At 36.5% G+C, this 27,886-nt stretch overlaps 1 protein-coding gene across 1 annotated transcript in view; it reads left to right on the top strand.

The window, feature by feature from the left end:
- pcdh7a (protocadherin 7a) overlaps positions 1-23,246 on the top strand; it is a 39,469-nt gene extending 16,223 nt beyond the window's left edge. Inside the window, exons 3-4 of the mRNA XM_084402155.1 lie at positions 17,853-18,051; positions 20,314-23,246. Coding sequence (XP_084258281.1) covers positions 17,853-18,051; positions 20,314-20,816 — 702 coding nt within the window. The 3' untranslated portion in view covers positions 20,817-23,246. The remainder of the gene's footprint in view (positions 1-17,852; positions 18,052-20,313) is intronic.
- Positions 23,247-27,886: the final 4,640 nt, after the last annotated feature.

The raw sequence follows: 27,886 nt of genomic DNA, 5'->3' as shown, positions 1-27,886 counted from the left end.
GTCAACTTCAACTTCAACTTCAAACCTCTGCTGTTTTACTTGGTCAACCTTGTGAAACAGAAGTTTACTTTTTATATTGAATATGCACTTGTAGTGTACTTCAAATCTTGAAAAGTATAAAAGTCTTGAAAACTTCAAAAGTATATTTTTCAAAAACGACTTGCAGATTATATTAAAGTCCGCGTGAACCGGAAGTTGCAAACGACTTTTCTCCAGTGCCGTGACGTATTTCCCAGTGAAAAGGAATATTGAACAGAGGGCAGGGTTTTACTCTAGCGCTCCTCCTCTCCATCTCTCGCTCATTACAGACTAACGATTTGAGGGGAGTGGTTAAGCGTTTCCCAAACCAAGCCGTCAAACCTACGTCATCAGGGAAGGTCCTCCAAGGCAGAGGGGAGGAGCATTGTCAGATTTTGATTAAAGATTACGAAGCCAACATTTTTTTTTCTGTGTTTTAACTTGCACGTATTAATTGTTCACCACAAGACTAGTAATATGAGCTAACAAAGTAAATAGGGTCCATTTTGATTTCAGTTGGACTTTAATGAAATAACAAAAACAACTTAAAGAGAGTACACTTTCATTTATCTTAACACACATTTAAAGTGCACTTTGCAATAATGTCTTCAAATTAAGCATTTTACTCTAAATAACATTTCAAATCATTGTTTTATAATCTTTTGTCATGCTTTAAAGAAGTACACTTATTTTGAAGTGTTGACTAACGTACTAAAGCACATGTAAAGTACTTAATTGATTATAATTGTGACTGTAGTTTGTTATTCGATACTACTTTTATGTACTAAATTGCAACTTCATCTTTACAAATGTGTAATTAAAAATGTATTTATACATATGACTTACTATTTTCAATAGAAGTGACTTCAAAGTATATTTTAGTTTACCTTAAATGATGATTGTCAGTGCATTTATCACACTTTAGTTATACTTCAAAGACAATAGAAGTAATTATAAAATCTTAGTCCTGTGGGTCAAAAAGCATTCTAACGTTCGGTTAATTGCTTTTAATTTGAATTTAAATTATAATGCATTTTCATTTAATGGCAATTAACATGCAATTAAGTATCTAAAAAATCTCTTTTAGTTTCCTAATCCCTATTTTGCTCTCTCTTTTTTTTTTATGTTGGGTTTTCATGTTTTATGGGGACTTTCCATAGACATAATGATTGTTATACTGTACAAACTGTATATTCTATCCCCCTACACTAACCCTACCCCTAAACCTACTCATCACAGAAAAGCATCTGCCTTTTTACATTAAAAAACTAAAAAAAAACATCACTTAGTATGAATTAGGTAGCACAAGGATTTCAGATATTGCCATCTTTGTGGGGACATTTTGTCTCCATTATGTTGGCTACAATTGTTTATTGCTTCTAAATGGATTGATTTTTTTCCCTTTCCTGTGTTGGGTATTTCCAGAGGCAGCACTAAAAACTGTCTTTTCTATTCTAAGCTTCTTAGGTTAGTGATACTAACCAGGGGTGCACGATATATCGACCGCCGATATAATATATAATATCGGCCGATATGGTCATTTTTTTACACATCGGTATCGTTCCGATGTCAAAATAGGGCCGATGTGAACAGGCCGATATTTGACGTGTGAAGTTGAAGATGAAGTTGACGATGCTGACTTGCGATCTTAGCAGTAGTGAACGCGCCTGAGAGAAATACACATTTCATACAGGTGACATAAGCAGAGAACAGTCTGTTTTCTTTCGTTTTGAATTGTTCTGTTTAAAAATAGATGTTTCAAGCTTTCTATATATGTCTCAGGTCTGTGAGGCAGGTAGGTTTCGGTTCATTTGAGACGCGCTTCAGTTCAGGCGCCATCGCCTCCATGTACTGATTAAATATTTTCTAATATTTACTTCTTATTTATTTTTGATGAAACATTGATCAAAATTAAGATACAATTAATACAAAACGAAATTAAATTTAAAGACGGGCTTTGTGCTTTCTGTTTGAGGTCTCTGTGAAAGTTTTAAAGCGGTCTTTTAGTGCCGCTTTCAGACGTGCGTAACAGAGAACTGTCCCGTCAGTAACATTGTTAACGCAGTCCAGTGCGACTTATGTTTTTTCCCTCTTCATGACACATTTTTGATTGATCGTTTTTTGACTCGTAGATATTTGAATATTTGCTTGATATTTGATACCCGTTCGAATTTGATTTTTCTCAAAAGTGACAGCACGTGTGATTTGTGGATTACTGATAAGCGCGAGTGGAGAAACAGGCGTTTATTTATTTATTCTCAGTGTTGAGAAACGTAGCCTTCATGTGTTACGTTATTGTGTTAATAATAACTAAAGTAGCCTACCTAATTATGTTACGTATTTATTTTGTATGAAAACTAGCGCGTTCGTTACTTATGGATTAAAAAGTAGGCTACCGTTGTATTGTATCAGTGCTGCGCGAGCTCTCCCTCACAAACACGGACGCGCGCACACAGAGAGAGAAGATAATTGTAAAATGAAAAATTGACGGGCTAAGTTTAAATTTTGTTCTTGCTTGGTTTTTTTTTCTATCAAAATGTCAGAAAGCATTTTGTATTATCCATCCATGTTTTTAAAATTCGTTAAATGACGGACATTTTACTGTTAACACAGCGCATATGTCTGATTCGTCTTATAGCCTACTTGTTATTATTTTTAGAATAAGTGATTCGTTATGCTATTATTGGACTCCTGTCTATTCATTGTCAACTGTTTTCTATAAATATGTTTGTATTGGCTAACATTTATTCAGCTAATGCCTGTCCTGTTTAAAATGTGCAATGTTCAAATGCAAAGACAGCACGTCACAAATAGAAGCCCTTTTCCCTGTGGTATTTAGTATCATATTTGGATATTGGAATAATAAATTAAGTAGCCTATCTTAATTGTACACAATGTTCCTGTTTTTTTTTTTCCTGTTTTCTAAGGGTTTCTTAATTTTAGACAAGTTGACCAGCACACATTATATGCAATGCAATAAGTAAATATAAAGTAAAAAAAAAAAAGTGTTTTGGAAAATAGCTCTTTATTTGATAATCATTAAAATTTGTTTTCTATACAGAGATATCGACATCGGTAAATATCGGTATCGGCCATAACAGCAATATTAATATCGGTTATCGGTATCGGCCACAATTTTCACATCGGTGCATCCCTAATACTAACCTTTTTAGCCTTATGTAGCATCAGATTCAGTCTCCATCAGGCCACTATCGCTGACCTGATCTCCGTTTATATCACCATTCCTTAAAATACAGTGGTTGTGGCAGTTTTGGTGTTTCATAAGAAAACATGGCAGCTCTCTCCCTCAAGAGCGCTGTGAGCCATCAGTTATATTCGGATCTGATAAAGCGTACAGTATGATATTCCACATAATATTTGTTTGAGCTGCAGGCTAGTGGTTTGACACGTTGAGCTGTGGTTTTCGTGTGAGAAATGTGGGTTCGAATCTGACGTGTATTGATTCTATCCTCATCATTTTAAGTTATCTGTTTACTTTCTCTCCCAGTAACATGGTGAAAAATATACAATATACAGACAACTGTATATATATACAATATATAACAGATACTTGAGACATGATAATCAAGTTCCAAACGGATGTTCAGGAGGAGCATGTTCATCTAATTCTGCTAATCATGCCACGAAGGATATACACAGCTGCTTATCTCACTCCTTTGATAATTCTTCTGGCATCTCTCCACCACCCAGACTCCACCTTAATTTTTATAATTAAATACGTCCGGGACGTGGGGGTGGACTCAAGCCCCTTCATTGTGGACAGCAAATCCTTCATCACACTCAAGGATATGATGAACATTTGAACTCATGAAATTGATGTTTACAACAACCTGGTCTTTAAAGAGAGGTGCCTATATTGTCAGGTGTCTTTATGATGGTTTATGCTGGTCGTTATAACTCTGGATTAGGTTTTATTAAAGTGCAGAGTGATTTAATGTTTGCATTTAAAGGTCTGAATATTTGATTGCCTAAAACAACAGATGGAGAGAGAGAAAAAAACAGTAGCAGAGGGAAAGGAGAGCTGAACACTGCTTTGAAACTGTAGCTTGTCAAGTTATGCTTTTGGAAAATTAGTTAGCTAATCTATAAAACCTTTTTTGAAATATGTATTTATTTTTTAAACAATGAACTTCAGCATTTGACAGATTTATTTACACTAAATTACACGAATAAAGCTAGAAAACAACATAAATTATATTAAAAACATAGTGACCAACAGTGACATTTAGCAAAATATTACTACAAATATTAAAAGGTAATTTTATATATGGCTAGAAAATGAAAAATTGTCACTCAGACATCTGCGCATAGACACAAATGAATCCATTCCATAAAAAAAAAACAAAAAAAAACATAATTTATATCAAATAGATTTAACAAAATATTGTTTGAGAAATTATTGCTATAAATATTATCATTTAATATTGTGTATGACAAACGAAAATACTGCACTCACACAAATGTGAATCGAAAATTTAACTGGTGCATATAAATAAATTGTTCAGTTTATAAAATAAAATAAGAAATCAGTCTCCCAAATTCTCCGTTTGAGATACAGAGAAAGAAGATATTTATCCAACACCTCAATTTGTTTAGTGTTTTGTACATTAAACTACTACTTGTTGGAAAAAGTCACATGTATCTGCAAGCAGTTTTGAAAACAACAGAAATACTGTCAGTCTGAAAAAAAATGGATCTTAACTTTGCAGTGTTGCTACTTTTAGTTAGCTACTTCCTGACACTAGATGTTAATTATCCCCTGGTCACAGAAAGGGCCTATTCTCACAGTGGACGTCATGAGATGAACCTAGATGATGAAGGCTTCACAGAGATGAGCGATTGCGTCTGAGAGGAACTGAGAATGGGGGGCGGACTGAATGAGTGTAGTGTGTACTGTTAATAACACCCCTCTGTGTCACACGCATACACACACTGAGGTTATTGTCACAGCAACCACAGCATGTCGTGAGACATTCGGTGTAAATTTATGTGTGTCACAGGGGTGTGTTCACTGTCTGGGCCACTGAGTAGGTGTGTGCGAATTTATTGTTTCGTGTTCAGAGACTGTCCAAATCGCATGATTTCGGATTTATCATCTCGTCACGTGTCATCTCAGTGACAGGTTTCTGACAGGAAATTGCGTGTGCATTTGTTATATGGCAAAACTGCACGTAGCATAACTGATTAAAAATGTCGTATATAGCATGAGCTCATCTTCTTCGTGAAAATAACTCACCCGGCACGGGACATACTTATACAGCTCATTATACACACATTGTAAGACATCCTTATTCACTTCATTGTGTATTTTTCTGTGTCTGTAACAGAACTGCATTGTTTGGTTGCTGGTCAGTATAAAATGGACAATAGGGGACGGTGTGTGTGTGTGGGTGTATCTTTTCGTCACAAGTGGGTATTCATTAAAATTCAGTGTCTCACCATATACCCAGACACACATGTGAAATTCACAACACACACACACACACATATGAAGGCAAAGCTGGAGCTGAAGCATCCTGTTTACTATGTAAAGCACAATGGAGACTTTTATGTGGAAGTCTGAGACGATGATGAGGGGAAAGCCATAAATATCACCTCCACATTCATACAGTGCTTGCTAACATCGGGACACCCTCATTAAGTAAGCCTTGTTTTCAGAGAAACAAACCAGGGAGACACAGAGACGTCTGTCAGACATGCACCTAATCATTATATTTTATTCAGTCAAAGCTCAATCACGTATGGATTAGTTTGCCCTCCCCTCAGGAGCTTAATCCGTCCCAAACGCTGTGTGGTTGGTTAAACAGCTTTGCTTCAGACGATGCTCTTTGGTTCCTCTAGGAATTATGTGCTTACACTTGTTTGACTTTGACTCAGCTGTGGCACTTCGACTGAAGTCAGGTGTCCGACTTCATTAAACTAATTATAATAATGAAAACTCACTGCAAGGTCAAGGAATATGATTATTATTATTTATCACTAATTAAAGCACTTGAAAGAAGTCTGCATTTATTTGATTAAATATAGTAAAAGTAATAGTATAGTATGCATTTCATATTTAAAATGTAATTTATTCATGTGATGTCAAAGCTGAATTTTAAGCATTATTACTCCAGTCTTCAGTGTTTGTATGCTGATTTGGTCCTCAATATGTTTAATATTTTGTAGAAACCATGATTTGTTTTCAGTATTCTTTATTGAATAGAAAGTTCAAAAGAAATTTAAATCTTCTACAAATGTTTTTTTTTTTTTCACCTTTGATCAATTTAATGGTTTCTTGCTGAATAAAAGTATTACTTTCTTTAAAAAGAAATCTTACTGACCCAAACGTTTGTACTAGTGAAAAAAAAAAAAACCTTTACCAAAATTTTAAATACATTTATTTTATTAAGTATACTACAAAGCATTAACATATTTACTGACATATCACTTGATACTTACTGATAGAAATATTATAATATAGTATAAACTTTATGTGGATGACTTCTTTATTGCACAATGCATATAATATTAACCCGAAAATGTGTTTAAAGGAGAACTCCGGTCAGTTTTAACATTGAGCTCATTTTTTTTGTACATTTGGAGTGCTGTCAGTACAGAGAACAACGACAAAAATCGGTGTTTCCTACACCGTGTTATCCTCTTTTTAAAATTTGCACCCTGTTGACTTCAATGGGGCAAGTTTTAAACCTGCTTTTAGCCTCTTAACATCCTTGATGTGTCATTACAAGTGCACAGGTCATGTGAGTGATTCCTTCGGGGTGAACGCAGGTTAATCTGACTGCATGTGAAAGAAATATATAAAAAATTATGTTTATTCAGCCAGCGCTCATACCTGTGTTTACATCCTGTTTTCGGTCGAAGTCCAAAGTAGTCGATTGTCGAGTTCACGCGCGTAATCATAGGTACTAAACCTATGCGCGTGAACTCGACAATCGACTACTTTGGACTTCGACCGAAAACAGGATGTAAATACAGGTATGTGCGTTGGCTGAATAAACATAATTTTTATTCATATCTTTCACATCTACTGCAGTCAGATTAACCCGCGTTCACCCCGAAGGAATCACTCACATGACCTGTGCACTTGTAATGACACATCAAGGATGTTAAGAGGCTAAAAGCAGGTTTAAAACTTGCCCCATTGAAGTCAACAGGGTGCAAATTTTAAAAAGAGGATAACACGGTGTAGGAAACACCGATTTTTGTCGTTGTCCTCTGTACTGACAGCACTCCAAATGTACAAAAAAATTAGCTCAATGTTAAAATTGACCGGAGTTCTCCTTTAAGTAAAAGTATGATCTCTGTATAAAATCAGTCTTTAAATGCAAGATATTTAAAGTGCACCTAAAGTATACTTGCAATAGTTCCATTTTAGCACAATCAAATATATAAATATATATATATGAAATATATATTAATAAATATAGCCTATATATATATATATATATTTGGACCTCAGCTTATGGATAACTAAAGTGCATTAAGAACAAAAGTTGTTCCAATTTAGCAGACTTGAAGTATACCAATTTAGTATATCAAAAGTACATTTGCAGGGTATATTAATTATTTATATTAAGTACATACATATGTAAATGTATATTTAGCATTAAAATATTTAAGTTTTAGTATATTTATTTTTCACTAGGGCTGTTTTATCCTTTATAATAATAATTCAATTTTCAAATAAACAACAACAACTTTTAAATGATAGATTTTAAATCGCTGAGAGTGTGAATGCCCCTTATGAAAGACTAAGTGAGTATGCCAATATTATTCTGACATCATGGCAGATTTTGAATTTTGAAACTCTTTAATTAATAGTCAGCTAAAAGGTTCCAAGCTTTTGAATTGTGCTCATGTAATTTCTCAGTCCCTATCCTCTATTCTGCTCCTCATCATTTATTGTCCACTCTGTCAATAAAAATGTCAAAAATTAGATTTTAAAAGGTATAAAACTTATACGCATCAAAATATATAGCAGACCTATGTATATGTATATGTATATGTATATGTATATGAGCTATAATTACCCACAATTAAAGAACATGTAGGAAAAAACTGATGTCATTCCATTCACAGCATGCTTGAGAAATTGACAGTGATTAATTTCAGCCACTAAGCGGCACTAGTGCCCGTCTTCCTCTTTGACTTTGTGTTGCAGTCAGTCGATGACCCCTCTGCAACAGTTAATGTGCGCTAATCCACGCTTGTATATCTCTGTGTGTTTGTGTGCGTGTATACTAGCGCAACCACTTCTTACCTCTGTTTGCTCTCTGCTCTTCTCACGACACTCTCCACCTCTCTCTTTCTCTCTCTCTCTCTCCCTCCTTGTCTCTCTCTCTCTCTCTCTCTGCAGTGCCTCTTTCACTGCATGGTGATTATTATTCCTCACACAGACTCACACTGCTGATACTCAGATACTGCTGAGCAGCCCTGTAAATCACCTGGAGCCGAAAGAGAGGAAGAAAGAGAAAGAGAGAGAGGATGAGAGATATACAGAGAGAGATGAGAGAATTCAAGGTGGGCTGAATGAACCAAAGAGGTTCAAACAGCAAGGGAATTGCGGGAAAGAAAAAGGGATGAGAGTTATGGATAAAGAGGAGAAACAAGGGAAAAGGAAGAGAGCAGAAAGAATGAGTGAGTGAGAGGGGAAGCGTGAGTGTAAAATGCTGCAGTTAGAGCGAGCCGTGGTGCAGGATGATCATCGGGAGTATCTGTCACGCTATTGCAGAACACATACGCATCTCTGTGACCTTTATTCCGCCGCAGAAACGGGAGTCCTGCGCACACACTCGCTTATCCTTCTCATGTCATTGAGCAGGAGACGTACAGGAAATTGTAAATGATGTGTGTGTCTGTCCGTCTATCTCCGTCCTACACAAACTTACGCTTGTCAGTTTGCCACCTGCTTGTATTAATAACTGTCAGTGTTTGCTGCTGTTACACACACGCGGGTAAAATTGTTTTCCACAGGACAAGCATATGAGTGAATCCTAAACTAAAGCAAACACACAACGACAAAGTGTCTCTCTGTGTGTGTGCAATTTTACATCCTCCTTTAACGCCTTTAAGTCCCACATTTGTAAATGCTTGGTGTATTGCTGGCTTTTGGGCAGACACTGCTATTTCATAAAACTTTAATGCTCAGAGGTTGCTCTTTCATAGATCAGGACAAAAGAAAATTCTGTAAAAAACAAAAACAATTTCTCAATATCTTGTCGTTCTAAAGCCATATGACTTTCTTCATAAAATTAGGAATGTTTTTGTTCCTTGCACAATACTGTGTTATGACCTCCAAACACATTTATCATGGTTCAAGGTTTTGTAAACTAATATATTTCCACATTGCCTCACATAATCATCTCCATATGGCTTTTCCGATGTGGTAAACTTGCTTGATAGCTCACCTGATACAGTGCAAAGCAGACACTCAGGTCCGAGTTCTTGAAACAAGAGTCACAAAAAAAGAGCCCAATGACTTGTAGAGGCAAAAATGGCATGGTTGCTGTTCAGATAAGTTCAGGGAAGGGTTTAGTGTAGATGGTATGCTATCTTCAAACACAATTAACATTTTAGGGACAATCGCTGGACATATTTCCAATAATATGCTCCTAACCCACACTTGAATGCCATTGGCTCATTCAGTAGTCAGTCTTTGAGGGGAGGTGAAGCGGCCATGTGATTCACAAAGGAGAGTCTTCTTTGAATAAAGTGAGTCAGTACATGTAAGTGAACGAGAATGATTCATTCACTAAATAAAATTCTTTCAAAAACACCACTGAACAAAACACAAAGAGTAAACATGCATCATATCATTGGTTCTCTTTGAATATTACAGAGAAATATTTTTTGGTTGAACTATCCCTTGGAGGTCTCAATCTTTTAAGAGTTTGATTAGAAATGTTTGAGTTCGCATTGAAATCCTTGGTTTTTGATTAGAGACTTTGAACTGGGCAAATCTGAGCACATTCTGAGATATTGTTGAGAACTAGAGATTGTAGAGAGAATACATTTGTGACTTTTCTACAAATTGGGAACAGAATAGACTTGAGCAGAATATTAATAATAGAGAAAAATTATAATTCTGACCAAAATGCTAATTAATCATTTACGGAATAAGCGGAATCGTTAACAGGACAGTTTGTACACACTAATCGTGAATAAAACTGATTCCACGGTTAATGGCGGAGGATTGAGGGCCTCTTCTGTGCTGTTTGAGTGATGTAACTAATTGAATGTACTTATAGCTGGAACACACTATAGATCCATATCCAAATCAACTCGCCTGAATTATTCATTGTATGCGGCATGCCCTTTCAATATGCAGAGTCATGGAACGCAGAGGAGAGGCTAAGCACTAATTAATCAGGCCTCATTAATTTCCTTTGAGCCGTCAGGTAAGAGTGTTTCTCTCTAATTATGTTGATGACTGCGGAAAGCAGACACACATACACACACACTCGGGTCTGATATCTCACAAACAAGATTGTTAGATGTACATGCACACCGGTGTAGATGTGGACACACACACACACACATGCACACAAAGGCAGGCAGGCAGGCAGGCGGTGATGCACACCTGGTTTAACAGACAGTCACATCATTAAACATACACAGACTCAGTTGGATGTCATGCTGGAAAGGGAAAGGAAATGGCCTGTGTCAGATTAAAGGGTTGGTTTTTAATGTTTGCCGTCAAAGTCCATTAATATTCTATCAGCTCTGTTTCTGCTGCTGGTGCACTGACTGGACCCCAGCCAAGACCCAAACACACACACACACAAACATCCAAAAGCCCAACCTTTGTGACTTTAGCCAGACTCTGCTTTTCACACACATCCACACAGCCAAACCTCTGTGTCTTTAGCCAAACTCTTCTCTCACAAACACAAACAACCACAAAGCCAAAAGCTCAACCTCTGTGACTGACACGCTCTCAGTTTCTGTCTCCCACGCAAATGTTATGCCATCATATTGCGACAATATGGCATAGCATGTGTGATACAAATGTAGAAACTCATATTATTGTTCTGTAAAACCTCCTATTTTTCATGGATAGCAGTTTGACATGATATACAGGTGCAGCTTCTCAATATGCATTACATATGCATATTAAAGAGCCCAGAGGAACATTTTATCACTTGAATGCTTCTCATTTGTGGCTCAGAAGAAAGTGGATTTCCACGTTATTCTTCATTCGTGTATGAAGAAGTTTGTTTCAGATGTACACTACCATTTAAAAGTTTGGGGTCAGTACGATTTTTTAATGCTTTTGAAAGAGGTTTATTATACGCTCACCGAGGCTGCATTTATTTGATAAAAAATACAGAAATATAAAAACAGTAATAAATATTATTACAATTTATTTTAAAATGTAATGTAATGGCAAAGCTGAATTTTCAATGTCCCTCAGAATATGCTGATTTGGTGCTAAAGAAACATTTCTAATTATTGTATATAGTATTGTTTTTTTGTTTTTCAGGATTATTCATTGAACAGATGGATCAGAATTGATGTGAAATAGATCTCTAACCTTATAAATGTCTTTAGTGTCACTTTTGACAATTTAATGCATCCTTGCTACATATAAAAATATAAAAGTATTAATTTCTTTTTACTCACTCACCTCAAACTTTTGAACAGTAGTTTTTTCATCATAAAGAGACATACCATTAGACATAGGCCTAATTGAGAAAATTGTTGACACAGTAATGTAAAATTAATATTGCATAATATTAAATAGCACCGCTCAGATTATTTGGTCTTTGAAGAATTTAATAATAAATGATGAAATATATTGAATGCCCTTTTCTGACACTTGAGATTAGTCTTTTTCTCAGAAGAAAAATCAGAGAAGCAGGAGACTTAAGTAACGGCTCCATTTATTCACCATTTAAACTCACTTAAGAGAAACAACAATGTTAAAAAGATCTAATTCTTTGTTTTATCCTTCCTATAAGAGACCTTCACCCACAGGTTAGCAAGGTTTTAATTGAAAGCGTTTCTAAATAGATAATACATAGCGACAGTGAGAATCACTCTAAAACTATAAGCGTAATGATGACAGTTTAGAACAATGGCTCGTTATTTGTCAAGGAAACTGCGTCAAACCTCAAAACAAATGTTTAATCACTTTCTCACACTCATAATAGGGCTGATTACGCTGTTTCTCAGCCAAATAGGCAACTAAAGTTGAATCTGTGGAGCTTTTAGAACAACCTATTGCATTACTCGTGAAACTTCAAAAATGAGAAGGTTATTCTCAATTCAGTGGGTAATTTGTAGCAACCCTTCAGGCAATTGTGTGGATAAAATGATGCTCTACAATGTTCTGAAATGTTCTTTATGAGCTATGTTCCTTAGCTACTGGTTTAAGTGCAGATATCGTTCTTAAATATGAACTTATTTAATCTTCATCAAACAAATCAAATGCAGCCATTAGTGTAAATGTGGGCTTGGGTAATCAGTATACAGTGGCACATAAGCCAGCAGTGCTTGGCAATTCAACATAAAATCCGTCGTAATCTGATTGGTTCCACTGTGTCGATAAGACAATGCAGCAAACAGGCTTATATTCCCACCCATGTTATTGAGCCTCTAGACCCACCCTCATACAGTTAAATGAGTCAACCGTGTACAGTTTTCATAGAAAGCAACTGGTTTCACTGAATTAACATGGATGTGGGCCAACAAAATACTAGTAGAGTTTGATTGGAAGTGTGGCCTTGACATGCATTCCTGGTCTCAAACAGCGCAGCATTAGCCTGGTTAAAACCAGACCATTCTCAGTAGTAACTGAGTTATGTTCTGGCAAAGCTTCATTAATAACTCATTTCCAAAGGGGCGTCTGGGCGCAATTGGACAGACCTAAAACCAATCAGAGCGATCGTCATCGTGTAAAGCCATATGCTGCGTCCCAATTCGCCTAAGTTACACTACGCCATAAAAGTATGTACTCTTTTTGTGAAGAAAAGGTATTTAACTTTTGAATGTGTAGCAAAAAAGTAGGCAAGCTTTGGGACATACTACTTTGTCATCTTTATCGGACGGATCTGTCGCGTGCATCCTGTCACTTAAACTGCTCTGTCAATCATCTTGTCACAGTTAAAATCCTCTATTACATCTAATTTAATGTCCTACCGTTTCAGAGAGAAATGTAGTAGCACGTTCATTTGCCAGTGGGTCTTTCATGGAGACTGTCCTCATGTGTTTGCAATTTAAATATAATAATGCATTTAAAAGTTGGTGCGCTTCACCAACGTCGCTCAAATGCCTCTGGGCGCAATTGGATAGATCTAAAACCAATCAGAACGATCGTCATCGTGTAAAGCCCGCCTCAACGTTTCTGACTGGTGCCTCGATTTGGACGGATTAGAAATAGGCTTGAATGGGCTCTTTGCCAGACTACTTGCAGAGCAAATCTAAATTTGCCGGAAGTATGTCTGGGTTTTCCCAGGCTAGCACAGTGCAAGCAATGCTACGGTAGGTTGCTAAGATTTCTGTGATGTCGAAAACACAGACAGTGTCATTGAATACAGTCAGAAAGATGGAAAGATCGAATGGACTAGTGTGCCTGAATATGAAACCACAAAAAATATGAAGTCTGCATTTTCTTCATGTGTGAATGAATGGCGTTTCATCTACAACACATACTGAAGCATGCAGGACATGGACATTGTGGAGATATCATCTCAGAAACTCAAATATATTTGCTACAACCCTCCAAAATAAAAGTTTGGTTAAACTTAAAAAAAAAAAGATGATAGAAATATATTACCATTATACATGTTATTATATTGTCTAGTTCAAAAATAAACAAGAATCGGCACACTGCCACTTCTGCTCCCAAGGATTTGTTCAAATTAACAGCGTTTCGACCCAAAGGTTCTTCGTCAGGCGAACAACCATCGTAGAAAGGTACAATTTATATCAGTGTGAACCATCACACCTGACCTCATTAGTGAACTAATTACCCAATCATACAACGCATCAAGTTAAAGGCATTGACCCCATACACAAAAGAAATATATTTGAAATATATTTTCAGTATATATTTTGGAATATATGCAAATATTTGAAATTGGCCTAATAAATATATTTCACACTTAACATCATATATTTTTGTTATATTTCAGAATATATTTAAATGTATTTGGAATATATGCCACATATATTTTGACACTTTTGGGGACCCATACAGAAAAAAATACATTGAAATATATTCTGAAATATAACAAAAATATATGATGTTAAGTGTGAAATATATTTATTGGGCCAATTTCAAATATTTGCATATATTCCAAAATATATACTGAAAATATATTTCAAATATATTTCTTTTGTGTATGGGACGCTTGCTTACAGATCTATCACAGGCTCAGCTCCCTCCTACTTTCACTCACTCCTACGAGTCTACATCCCTACCAGAAGCCTACGATCGGTCAACGAGCGACGTCTCGTGGTTCCATCACAGAAAGCCACAAAATCACTTTCCAGAACATTCTCATTCACAGTTCCATGCTGGTGGAATGCTCTCCCCACCCTCATCCGGAATGCAGAATCCCTGGCAACATTCAAAAGACAGCTGAAAACTCATCTCTTCCGTGAGCACTTAACCTCATAAAAAAAATAAAATAATAATCATTCCTTTTCCTTTAAATCCTCGCTTATCGGGCTTATGCTACTCTGAACAATGCCTGAACTTCGTATTTTGAGCACTTCTTGTGTTGTTTTTTGCCTCTTCACGATGACTCGCTTAATTTAGTCCTAATTTGTAAGTCGCTTTGGACAAAAGCGTCTGCTGAATGACTAAATGTAAATGTACACTGCAATAATGACCTAATCAAACACAAATGTAACCACTAAAGCATAAAAAAAAACTGAAAAACAAACCACAGAAAAATACAGAAAAATAACCAACATGATATAAAAAAAAATAATAATAATAAAAAAAAAGTTATACACAAAGAATGTTCACAAGAAAAGTTTCAAATCAAACTCCATATTCAAACCTTTTGAGAAAGAGTATTAAGTTTATGTATATAAAAGGCTTCCCTCTGTAGTAAGATCTTATTAATGTCACCACCCCTTCTCTTACTAGTTCTATACTGAAGTAGCGAAGAGTGAACAGCAATGGGGTTCTTTTGGTCATTCAAACGTACTGTATATTACTTCTATGTTCTGCAATGCGCGTTTTCAAACAGCACTGCGTTTTACCTATGTATGCTAAACCACATGGGCATTTGATCATATACATTACGTTTTTGGTGTTACACGAAATTATTCCCTTAATTTTGAACTGTTTCCCCGGATGAGGATGGCTAAAATTGCGACATTTATTTGTGAAATTACATTGTCTAGTGCAATGTACTTTTCAAAAGAATAATAACAATAAAATAAAGCACTTTATTAAAACAGTTTTTTTTATTGAATATCACACATCACTCTTTTTTTTCTTTTTTTCTCCATGTCGTAATTTTTTTTTTTTTTTTTTTTTGCCAGTATATGAAAGGAATTTAATAAAGCACTATTATTGTAAAAAAAATAATAAAAAAATATTAGCTGAATAAATGTAACTTGAATGCAATGAAAGTCACATTGGATAAAAGCGTCTGCCATATGCATAGAAAATGTTGACGTCATCAGTGAAAGTTCAGAATGCTGTTTATTATGCTGTATATGACTGTATATGATTCAGTGGTCAGTTACATTTTATGATTTCCATGCAGCATTGTTTTCCCCTGCTGTTTATTATCAGAAAAGATCTACAACCCATTTCTGGGTCGCTATGCACCAATTGAGAAACCACTTATATAATGCATCTGTAACTGCACAATGTTTCTCTCTCTAGCGTACAGGAGAGCTGTGCTCAATGTCTGAGTTAGACCCTAGGAGATCCCTTTCTTAATTGAAAGGCAGACATTCCGAGAAAAGTGAGGAGTGGAGTTAGTAAACGAGGGTGGAGATTATGGGTCAATAAAACAGCGTTCCACTGAGACTTCCAGCAAGGGTCAAGGGCACTGCATTGATTGGCTCAACATAAAGCTGAGTAAAGTGTGTGCGCACACTCTCTTTATGCGCCTCCAGAGATGCACACAGAGAAAAGAGTACAACGGAGAAAAGTACAAAGACAATATTAAAGATTCAAGGATCTTCTAGGAATGACTGTATGCATAACCAGCAAATTATTACGCATTATGCTCCCGATACAACACAGAATCATTTAATAATGAGACAACATGCAGAATACTGTACATAATAAAAAGCAGACAGTATGTGTGTTTTTTTTTTGTTTTTTGTTTTGGCTTGATGTCCCTCAAAACCTCTCAAGTGTCAGGACCATGTCAGACATCAGCTCGCAGACAAAACAGATGATTCGTTCTATTAATGTTCATTTGTCGCTTGCTACATTTGACACCTGACACCCATAAAGACTGATTCATCGCCCTCTCCCTTCTCCGTTACGATTCCACTTCCCCCCCAGTGAAAAATGAAACCATCAGTTAATTACGGTGTTCATTTAGCGCACTCTCTCGCTCCCGTTCTCTCTCTCTCTCTCTTTTCATATAGTCTTGATTAAGGCAGACACCGGATCATATAAATATGCTTCTTATAAGGCAGTTCTCCTAATAGCTGTCAGTCATCGCTCCAGCAGACACTGAAGGGACAATGTGGGACTCGTTTGCTTGGCTAGACTTCCTTCCTTCGGTTTCAAACAGCCTGAACTGGACTTTATGATTTTGTTGGAGACTTTGAATGTGCTGATTTTGCTGGTGTGAGATTAGGTTGGGGAGATGGAGTCATACCCATATAGATGAGGCCATAAAACACATGCTATAAAGTTTTCCACAGGGTGTAATAAAATGTGTTTTTTCTTATTATATGTGCAACTAAAGTTTTACATTTTCTGAAGAAAATGTGAGTGGTGCTTGCTCATGTCAAACTTGCCGCCATTATGCTAGGATTGTTGCGGGGTTATTATCATTATCTAAAGCTAAAACTAAAACTGTTACAAACAGTTTGTTAACTGCAATTAAGCTGAACTAAAATGAAGTCATGTCATGTCATGTTTATTTTTATAGCACTTAATACAATAGATTGCAAGCAGCTTTACAATATTAACAAAACAGTGTCAGTGTTGCTTTCGATTAGAATTACAACTTCAATTTCTATCATAAAGTAGCTCTCCGGTATGTTCTGACCTCAATAGACTGAATGGAAGAAATGAACCAAAGATTTCCATGTCAAAAAAAGATGGATCATCAGAACAAACCTACCTATTATGTATTCACTATGGACCAATGATAGTTCGAAGGTGTTATCCAGCCTGAGCGAACTCCCGAAGCGAACTCCAAAGGAATTACACTTTGGCCTGATTTTGTTCTGAATGACGTCACACCAGTTTATCCTTCAGTTTCACTTGAAGTGTATCAGGGCCTTAACTGAAATAACTGAAGTTGAAGCACTACAATTACTAACTGGAAATAAATAAAAACTAAAACTGAAATAAATAAAAACTAAAACTGAAATAAATGAAACCAAAATAGAAAACTGAAAATAAAAATAAATGAAAGCAAATAAAAAAATATTAATAACAACTATAATAGTAAATAAATAATACAAAAGAGCCCTCCAGTCTTTGTGATAATCAGGTGCCATTGCTTAGTATAATGATACTGTATACATGTTTATTTATTTATCCACAGAGTCTCAGTGTGAAATCAGATCAATCAAATGTCTTATACAGATAATCCTTATTGACGTAATACCTACCGTCACCTATCATGTTTTAATCCCATGTCTCTCCGCAGCCTCTCAGAAGAGTGACATTTTCTGTGGTGAGTCAAGCTCCGGATCAAGGCTGCTATGATAGTGGGGTGGAGGACTCTGAGACCCCGAGCAGCAAGAGCTCCTCTGGACCCAGACTGGGATCTTTACCACTGCCTGAGGACGGATATGAAAGGACGACACCAGAAGGAAGCGTAGGCGAGGAGGAGCATGTGGAAAATGGTAAAAAGTCATCTGTGGGAAAGGTCTGAGACCACAAAGTGAAAAATGACATGCTTTTCAGAATTTCAAAGTAGGCTATGTGTTTTTTTTTTCGTTTTTTTTTTTTTTTTTCGTTTATGTCTTTCACTTTAAAGGGACTGTTAGCCCAAAAATGAAAATTCAAAAGAAGATATTTTGAAGAATGTTGGTAACCAAACAGTTACCATTGACCTTTAATTGCATGGACAAAACACACTGAGACATTTCTCAAAATATCCTCTTTTATGCTTTACAGAAGAATCTAAGTCGTACATGCAGGTTTGGAATGACATGAAGCTGTTAATAATGAAAGAAATTCCATTTTTGGGTGAACTTTCACTTTAATTACAGTAGCACATGCATATATTATATTATATTATATTATATTATATTATATTATATTATATTATATTATATTATATTATATTATATTATATTATATTATTAATATTTATGAAAAAGAAGTATTATGTTTTTTTCACTGTTTCGTTGCACATACATATAAAAAAATCTATCATGATAACTATAATATGATAATCTATCATATTTTTTGATAAATATGAAATAACCTAGAATGTAAAACGTGTACTTGTACTTATCTGGTAACAAAAACTAACAAGAAACATTACTATTTAAATAAAATGCCATCAAATGTAAAGTCTCAAAGCAGGGAATTGTGGGAATATCATTTTCCCTGTAAATTGTAAGATCATTCTTACTTCCAAAGTTTAACAGTATTTTACTGTAAAATTACTTCAAATGTCCTATAGATCTATTTCCACCATATACAGTAAAAGGGAACTTGCCATTAACCAATTAACAGGTTTTAACATGCAATTTTGACAGTATTTTACCATTGAAATTACATTTTTTACAGTGTAGATTAGGGCTGGTCCGAATACCATTTTTTGAGCTTCGAAGCTTCGCTAGTAATGCACATCGAATATTCGAAGCTTCGGAGAGAGGGTGCTGAACATATTCTTCTCTAATAAAGGCAGGCATCTCTATGTGTCTGTATGTCCGTTTGCATTTTGATTATTTCGAGAACTGTTCATCCAATCGACTTCACAAGGGAGTGCAGTGTCGCATTTGGTGCAATATAGATGGACAGGCGAGATGCGACACATTCAGAATTAAAAAACTTTTTGTAAACTACAGAACAGCGCGAGCGGGAAGCGGCGCACCTCACGCGGGCAGGGCTTATATGCTCCGAGAACGGACACTGCACTAGTGATATAAAACGCACACACACAGGTCTGTTAAATTAAGCAATACTTTTAAGGTAGTCTAATATTTTTCTGACTAACAAATTACTGACACAGTAAAGGGTAGATTTAAATAAAGAAAAACGAAATTTAAATAAAGAAAAAACGCAATTTAAATAAAGAAAAACAAAATTAAGTTAAATTAAAACCGAGATTAATTTAGATCGATAATAACGGGTAAAAAGGCTATTACATATTCTATTTTCCACAATTTCAAAGCAACGCAGCTTAACCCAAAACACAAGCTCAGGCCTGCACTTCGGTCCATACAAACTCCACTGTTCTGCGCGAGAACACTACCGTTGCTGGAACACTTTTAGGCCTCGGTTCTATTTCTAGCATGCACGCGTTTTCCACGTGGCTTGAGCTGCGCCTGAGACGCGTGTCTCACGCAGGCAGTGTGCAAACTCCAACCTGTTAACATGGGAGCCGCAATAAAAACCGCCACGCCACGCAGCCAGTGTGTCGCCGGCCTTATTCAAGCGCGAATGAGAACCGTTTCGCGGGGTGTGCAAAATTTTTTTTAATAAAGGAATATTCGAATGTCAGATTTTCAAATCGAATACCAGCCCAACGAACGAATATTCGAATATTCGAGTCCAACCCTAGTGTAGATTGAGGTTCAAAATACAGTTTTTTCTTCTAATTCTATACCATATTGTTACCATTACAAATTATGTTCTTAGCAATTGAAGGATTAACATTTTTAACATTTTCTTAGTATTTGGTTTGTTCTCATTTTGGTTTGTCCTCCTTTTTTTAAAGCAGTAAATTACTGCAGTACTCAACCTGACATGAACACGGTCCCAGACCTTAGGACGCCGCTGTAGATAGACATTCATTCATTCTCCAGGGACATCACGAGTGTCTAAAACTTGACAGTCTGAGCAAAAAATGTTGAACTATGACCTGCGCATATTTCAGTTGAGACAGTTCCCTGACAGGATATCCTAAAACAGCCTCTGTCTCTGTTCCTCAGACCCCAGGCAGCTCCCTGACGTGGCTCTGACAGGAAAGTGCACGCGAGAGTGTGATGAGTTTGGTCACTCTGACACCTGCTGGATGCCCGTGCAACCGTCACCACGAAGACGCGTGGAAACACCCCAACTCTCCACCTTCGCCTCGCCCGGCGATAACAACAACAACACGGAGGACGACAGCGACCGAGAGGAAGACGGAGACGGGGGTACGGATAAAAGCAGCGGAGGAAGCGAGGAGGTCCGGGATTCGCTTGCAAACGGAGATCCACTCGGAACTCTCAGCCGCCGGGACCGGAACAGGAACATGGGCGACCACAACCGTAATCTCCTGAATCGCAAAATGACCTCGGCGTCCTATGACACGTTCAGCAGCGCCGGCTTCGGCCGTCGTCTAGAAGAAGAAGACTCACACACCCCAGAGGTCATACCCCTTACGAGGACGGGGGGCGACTATAAGACCAGCTCGTGCCTCACTCTGTCTCGCAGGGAAGTGTACCTGTGAGCTCCAGCCAACCCCTCACGCCACGGGACCGGCCTGGGCAACTTCACTACATCGGAGCAGGAGGATCATTAAGAGACTAGTGCATACCTGTTCAAAACAGGCATCTTCTCCTTGCCAAAAAAATCATCATTAATTCATATCTCTAGATGCAAAATATCAAAGTTGAGGAGAAAAAAAAGTGAATCGTCGTTTATTCTTTCATAAACTTGGGCGGACTTTGTCAATGGCAAACACTTGCATGTTAGGGCTCCCGTAGACAGGGGGCGATGTGGGGATTGATGGACAAAATCCGGTTACAGACCACAGAAATGGATGCGATTGTGGCACATTATGGAAATAAAACCATGTAGCATCAGGAAAAAGGAAATCCTAACCAATCATATTTTAATCTAAGTAGTTTCCTGTTGCTGAGCCGGTACAGTTATTTAATTACAGTCAGACTAGTCATGTAAATGCTTTCATCTCAGACTTTTAGAGAAAAATAAGAACAAAAAAAAATCTGGTCATCCATTTTTATAATTTGTAAAGCTACTTGTTTTCCTGATTTTTTTTTTTTTTAACAGATATGGGAATATACTACAGCTCTCATTAGTGCTTCAGAATTTGCGGATATTTTCACAATGACTGTTACATTACCATCCCATCAGACCTCAGAGTTTAAATCAGCCAATTAAATCATGCGACACGTGCACAGCACAAAAACATGCACACACGGAGATACATGTCTATATCCATTTAGTGCAGATGTGTGTACAAGTGTGTATGTACTGTATAAACAGACATGTTTGGCATACCTGAGGCTTTTTTAAGAAACGGTTTTTTGAAAGTAGATGTAGCATTTTTGCCTGCTTGATCTTCAACTAGTATATAAGACACTGAAGTGTATTTGAATAACTTAATCATTTGTGTAAAGTGCATACACAGGGGCATTAAACAATGTTTAGATACATCTATACTATACTATAAACAGCAAATATACACTGTATCTCATCCCTTTTAAGTAGAGCTCATATGTAAACCAAATTTCTTTAAAGGCAACACTGCATGACGATAAGCTAATGCTTATTTTGTTAAATAAGAAAGAATCAGATTTTGTTGTTTTTCTGAGGACATGACCTCGTTAGGAGGAGCGTGTTTGAGTGTGTGTGAATGCAAAGCGAGGTCGGTGCGCTAAAGTCGCAGAGGAGAGCTAGATCTTGAATTTAGCCTGAAATGACACACACAATGTAGTTGTTCAAATACCTGTATTACAGTTCAAACGAATCAAATGAGTCTTTGTTAATCAGCCTCGTCCAGGTCTTCGCCACAATTGGCATCTCATCAAGCCTCTGGAATTTTCAAAATTGAGTTTAGGAATGACATTTTTAGCTCTTGTTATGCGTTGTAAGTACAATCTGATTGATAAGAACAAATTGACATGTATTTCACCAACTCTCAGGAAACTTGAGATTCAGTGTGTGTCCTCGGCTTTAGTCTGCGCTCCGATTTGTCCTCACAAGGCCATACATTTGGGGAGCCTGTTTTCTCGCCCTTTCCCTTTTTCAGACACAACGCACCTGGCGACGGTTCCCGAAGTGTGTGTGTGTGTGTGTGTGTGTTTCCTGGCTTCCCACGGCGAGAATCGCAGACTCATCCCTTTCACTTCACGGAACAGCCTTGGGTCTGGAGCGGGACTGGTGGACTCCAGTCCATCTATGCCAAAATCTGTCCAGTTTTTCTGGTTTTACTGGAAGCACTGGTGCACAAACTTACCTGAAAAAAAAAGACTAGCCCAGAACCTGTGGTTCAGTGCCTGGATGAGAGGAAAGTGTTGAACTGGCCTACACAGGGTTTGTGAAACCGGAGGACTTGAGAAGAGGAAATCTGTCTCTAAAGATGGCATGTTTCCTTTGCCAGGTTTATAGGCTAAATATGCTGTTATACAGCAGTCTGTAAGTAGTGTACAGTATGGGGTGCATAACGGACTATGTATATGAAACCATGTCTTTTCTTCTTTTTTTACTGCACGTTTACCTAACAGTTCAGCTCACTTACTGCAAAACGGGGAGGGATGGGAAGGGCAAAATAACATTGTGTCTAAAGCGTAACATTCACTTGAACTTTTTTATGAGATAAACACTGAACTCATGTACTTGCAGAACATCCGCCATTTTACTGTTACCCTCTAGAGAAATGACCACTGAACTTTAACCTGAAAGGCATGTTGACGGTCTTTAATCCTGCACCTGTGAGGAATTTTTTTTAATATTGTTTCTCTGTTTTTATGCTATGTGAAAGAGGAGTTTTTGAAGCTCTCCCTCTCTTTCCTGGAATTAATGCGTTCATTGCGTTTGTTATTACAAATAACAAATCAAATGGGGTTGGAATGTTGGAATGAAAGTTTGGTATGTGACATGTAAAAGTTTGATTTTGACATTAAAACACCTTTAAACTGTGTTATGCTTCCTTTTTCACTCTTGAACTTGCTGTTTGATATATTTTTTGCACATATATTGATACTGAACACAGTGATAATGTTTCTTTTGCAATCCTGCACCCTGCTGGTAAAAGATACAATTACATTCCTTATACACTTCAGTCATATACGCAGTGTCCTCTCACGCATCTTTTGATCTCTCTTTTTACATTTCCACAGCTTGGTTTTACATATCACCAGTAAATTATCCTGGGTATTCATTTTTTTTGTAAACCCATGGTTAAATGTGTTGCAAGTAACAGCACCAATTAGCAAAATAAAAAGGGTTCTGAGAAAAGTTTATGATTTCTCATCTGCCAACAACGGCCTACAAAGCCAAATGTCCTAAAAAAATAAGATAGAGAAAAATAAATGACCAGAAAAAGAAGCAAGATAAGAGTGAACATATTGGCTTCTCACCACTGGAGGGAGCTGAGAATCGCGATTGATGGTTGCTGAGCTTGCTTTTTCTTGTTCTTGACAGGTAAACTCATTGTTACGATCAATCGGTGGAGTTGTAGAAAACGTTGTCTAATTTTAATGAATTAATTCTGATGATGATGTATTTGTAGCATCAGCACCGGAAGTTAGCATCACCATGTTTCCCTCGACCCATTAGGATTTTTTCCATTGGCTTGAGTGAACAACAAACGTTTGATTCATCATGATAATCTTGACAAGTGAACATATGTTTTATACATTTTGGAGCCTACAATCGCCAGAAAAAGCTAAACAGTATGCAATAAACAGGATACATGGCCATTAAGCTTTCCACAACTCCTTCAGTCTTTATTTTAAAAAACATTTTCCCTGAAAGTTTGAATTAGAATAGGATGCACGCGTGTGATTATAAACACAACGAGACTATGAAAGTGAACTTGTGTGTAGATGAGTTTACCTGCTCTTCTGATAACATTTAATAACCCTGACAACCCCATAGCCACGTTTAAGCAATCGCCTTTTTCAGGTAAAAGCTCACAAAAAGGAGTATTACTGATGTATTTTATGTCAATATATTGAACGTGCATTATTCACAGACCTCAGGCATTTAACCAAAAACCCATTTTAAAAATCCATTGAGGAGGATGGAACTGGAAGTGCTTCTAATTTCCGGGTTTTGGCCTACAAAAATGCGCCATTCCCTGCAGCACTGTATTCTATCTGATTTTGCGAATTTTCACTGCAAAATCTATCTCAATAGGAATCCAGGCATTAGGAAATTTTGCATAATTTCCCAACACAGATTTCACAGGTTCAGTTTGGTCACATGCATTTGCTGACCAACAGAAAGCTGTTTGATTTGAAACTGCATGTTACGGCTGTGAAGCACAACAATACTATTTAATGTGGGCAACCAAAAAAAAAAACATTTTCATCTAAGTTTATGATTAGTTATCTTATGCAAGACAACTAGGCCTAGTTGTTACGTCTGGGCACTACATTGTTTCACATTGTATCCTTTGGCATTGCGTCTTGTATTTTGCACTGTAAAAGCAAAGTTCTCTGTTTTTCTCTTAAAACTATGATTTGGTTATTATTTTATTACTGTTAATATACATTTTGTAGAGTCTTTATTTTCAAATTTTCCACAGAACCATTAGCACCCCCCAGGACACAATATTGAAATCCCGTGGTCTTTACTAAAGTTGTACCAGAGTACTGGCTGATGTAATAGAATATCTAAAATTTTGTGGAACTCGCCTGAATTAAAATCGAGGAACTCGCCCCTGAAGGCATTTTCAATGAGCCAGAGTTCTTTGAAGAACGGAGCTGCTTAGGGAGGATGATGTTTTCACGGATTCCTCTGTCCCAGTGGAATATAGAAATGCTGCTCTAGTTATGGAAACAGCTCACTTACTTTCTAAATCTTTGTATTTCTCTGCCATTTTTCAGGGTCTCCTTTATTGCCAGTAGCTTTAGAACATCAGGGATGTCCAATCATTTCTCTAGTCCAGCATGTTAACATTTTGTTTGCTCTGTGAATAGTCTAAAGTAATCTGGAAACATACCTAATAATGCCCGAATGAATATCAGACCAATCATTCAAGTTTCCCAAAGTCAAATGAATACATATACTTGGTATGTCTTTCCTGGCTTCAAATGAGTGCACTTATTTACTGCTTGCTCATGTACATTTCTGCATGCTTAATTTGGATTCGCATTGGGGCCCATCGTGGGCTCATGATGTGCAGCCACTTTTTCAAGTGCTGGACTCATATATTAAATCTAGCGCATTTTACAAGACAAATGCTTGTCACCCTGTAAACATAAAGACTTTTTTTTTCTTTCTTTTTTTATTGATTTTGGTGCACATAATCATGCATCAATTACTATATCTGCTGTCAACTGTAGTTATCTGTAGAGATATTTTTTTCAATTGTCAATTGACCTCAATAAACAAAATAATTATATTTCACAAAAAGATGTCATGTTAAATATATTTTTTAATCATTATTTATTGACCTATACTCCTTTGTCAGTTTACATGAAAATCAATGCCTAGTTGCCCACTGTGTTGACAGATTTTGCTGACCATTGTAGGCCAAATTATTTTCTAGAGTTTTTTTTGTGTGTGTGTGTGTGTGCAAGGACTAAATACAAGTCAAGAGCAGACACATAAGGTATGTCATAACTATGTCCAATGAATTGGGCGGCTAACCATGACGGTTACCACATCAGGAAATGGGCCAATATTTTATCAGTATACCCAGCTGTCCAACTACATGTTGTGAAATGCCGTCTTGTTGAGCTATTTTACCTTTTTTAAAAGTAATATTCAGCATGAATCATTAATTGGTCATTCCTGTTACGCAGTATATTTCTCTAAATATGCTAGATAAAATACTAAACACAATTTTTAAAGATGAAGATCATTAGTTACCTTTTCATTATAACAATATCCCAATTAAGTAAGTGAACATGGCAGTGGATTGAAAACCTAGTAATTTGATAAGAAATGTTTAATAACTTTTTCCCTCTCTAATCAAAACATATTGGGAATATTGTTTCAATTGTCTTCCCAGTGTCCTCAATAACACAATATCACTGTATAAACTTTATGGGCACTAAAATGGGACAGCAATGCAAAATGCTTGACACAGATAATAAATACTAGAAGTCTTTGATGAACCAAGGGAATACTCAGGAGAAACACACAACACAATCTAAATATTAACTAATACAATAACCGACAGAGAACTGAACAACATGGTAAGTAAACTAGACACAGGTGGGACTAATCAGTAAGCAAGACAACTAACAGGGAGGAATCAGTAACTAAGGAGACAGGAACTAAACGGAAAGGAAACACAGGCACACAAACCAAAACACAACGAGACAAAACACTTTCATTTTTACAACACTATAAGGGTACGTTTACATTACAATGCTTAAAACTGAGATGTTTTCTTCTTTGAGTTTTCCGCATACAGATCAAAATGATCCTCATTCACACTGTTACAGCCCTGCCCCCCTTTTTTAACTTCAATTACTTTTGTGAGAATTCTAGGACAGAGACTCCTCCTTGGTGGGCGGGACTGCTCTAATGAAAATCACTAAAAACGCCTTATAACACACGCCTTGAACAGGCCTTATATGATTGTGGTATGTGTGGTATGAATGGTAAAAACCTCTCAACTAATATTTTTCTTAAAAACACATCTGTGTCAAAGAAACAATATCCATAAACCTTTTTATTAAGTTTCTTACTAAATAAAATTGGATCACCTTTAAAATTAGACTAAGTTTTTGTCTTTGACAGTCATTTAGAAAAAAAGAAATGCAAAGAATACTTTTATTCAGCAAGAATGCATGACAGTAAAGTCTTAAATTATTACATCAGCATATTATAATGTGACACTGGAGACTGGAGTAAAGGCTGCTGAAAATTCAGCTCTGCCATCACAGGAATAAATTACATTTGATTATATAATAAAACATAATTCAGTTATTTTATATTGTGATAATATTTCACAATATTAATGGTTTGCTGTAAATTTAACAAAATAAATGGGGTGTGCATAAGAGTCTTATTAAAAAAAAACAAGAAAATCTTACCGAATCCAAACCTTTGAACGGTATTGTATATTTTAATGCATTTATGAGTTTGACTGTGCATGTTGGAATTTGGAAAAAGTTATTTTATTAAGAACAAATTTGTTTATTTTGTTACTCATTTGGAACCTTTGCAGTTTGGCTATCTCAAAGTCTTATGAGGAAGGAAGGCCACAGTGAAAATGCTGGTCATCATATGTCAGGTAGTTAAGTTCTGCGAACTTTATGTGTGGGTTTATGAATCTTTCATCTTATCAGTTTTGTGCAATCTACCACAAATGGTGAAGATGAATCAGCTTTCCACATATAAGGATTTGCTCTAATGTAATAAACTTAAACCTCATCTGACATTCTGTCTAATCTCCACCTAGGTAAGAAATCCATCATATTGGGCTCTCTAAAATTAGTTTTTACTATTTAAACTATTATTATTATAACTATTAAAGAGGTTTTAATGATTTAACTTGTGCTGTTGTTTATAAAGCATGTTGTTTAACAGGTTCATTTTACCTCAACATTTTCAGAGACTGATAATGAAGTGGGCTGGGAGCTTGGAATTTTA

Source organism: Rutilus rutilus, assembly GCF_951802725.1.
Source record: "Rutilus rutilus genome assembly, chromosome: 2".
Lineage (NCBI taxonomy): Eukaryota > Metazoa > Chordata > Actinopteri > Cypriniformes > Leuciscidae > Rutilus > Rutilus rutilus.
This window is presented reverse-complemented; position numbering and strand designations above follow the sequence as displayed.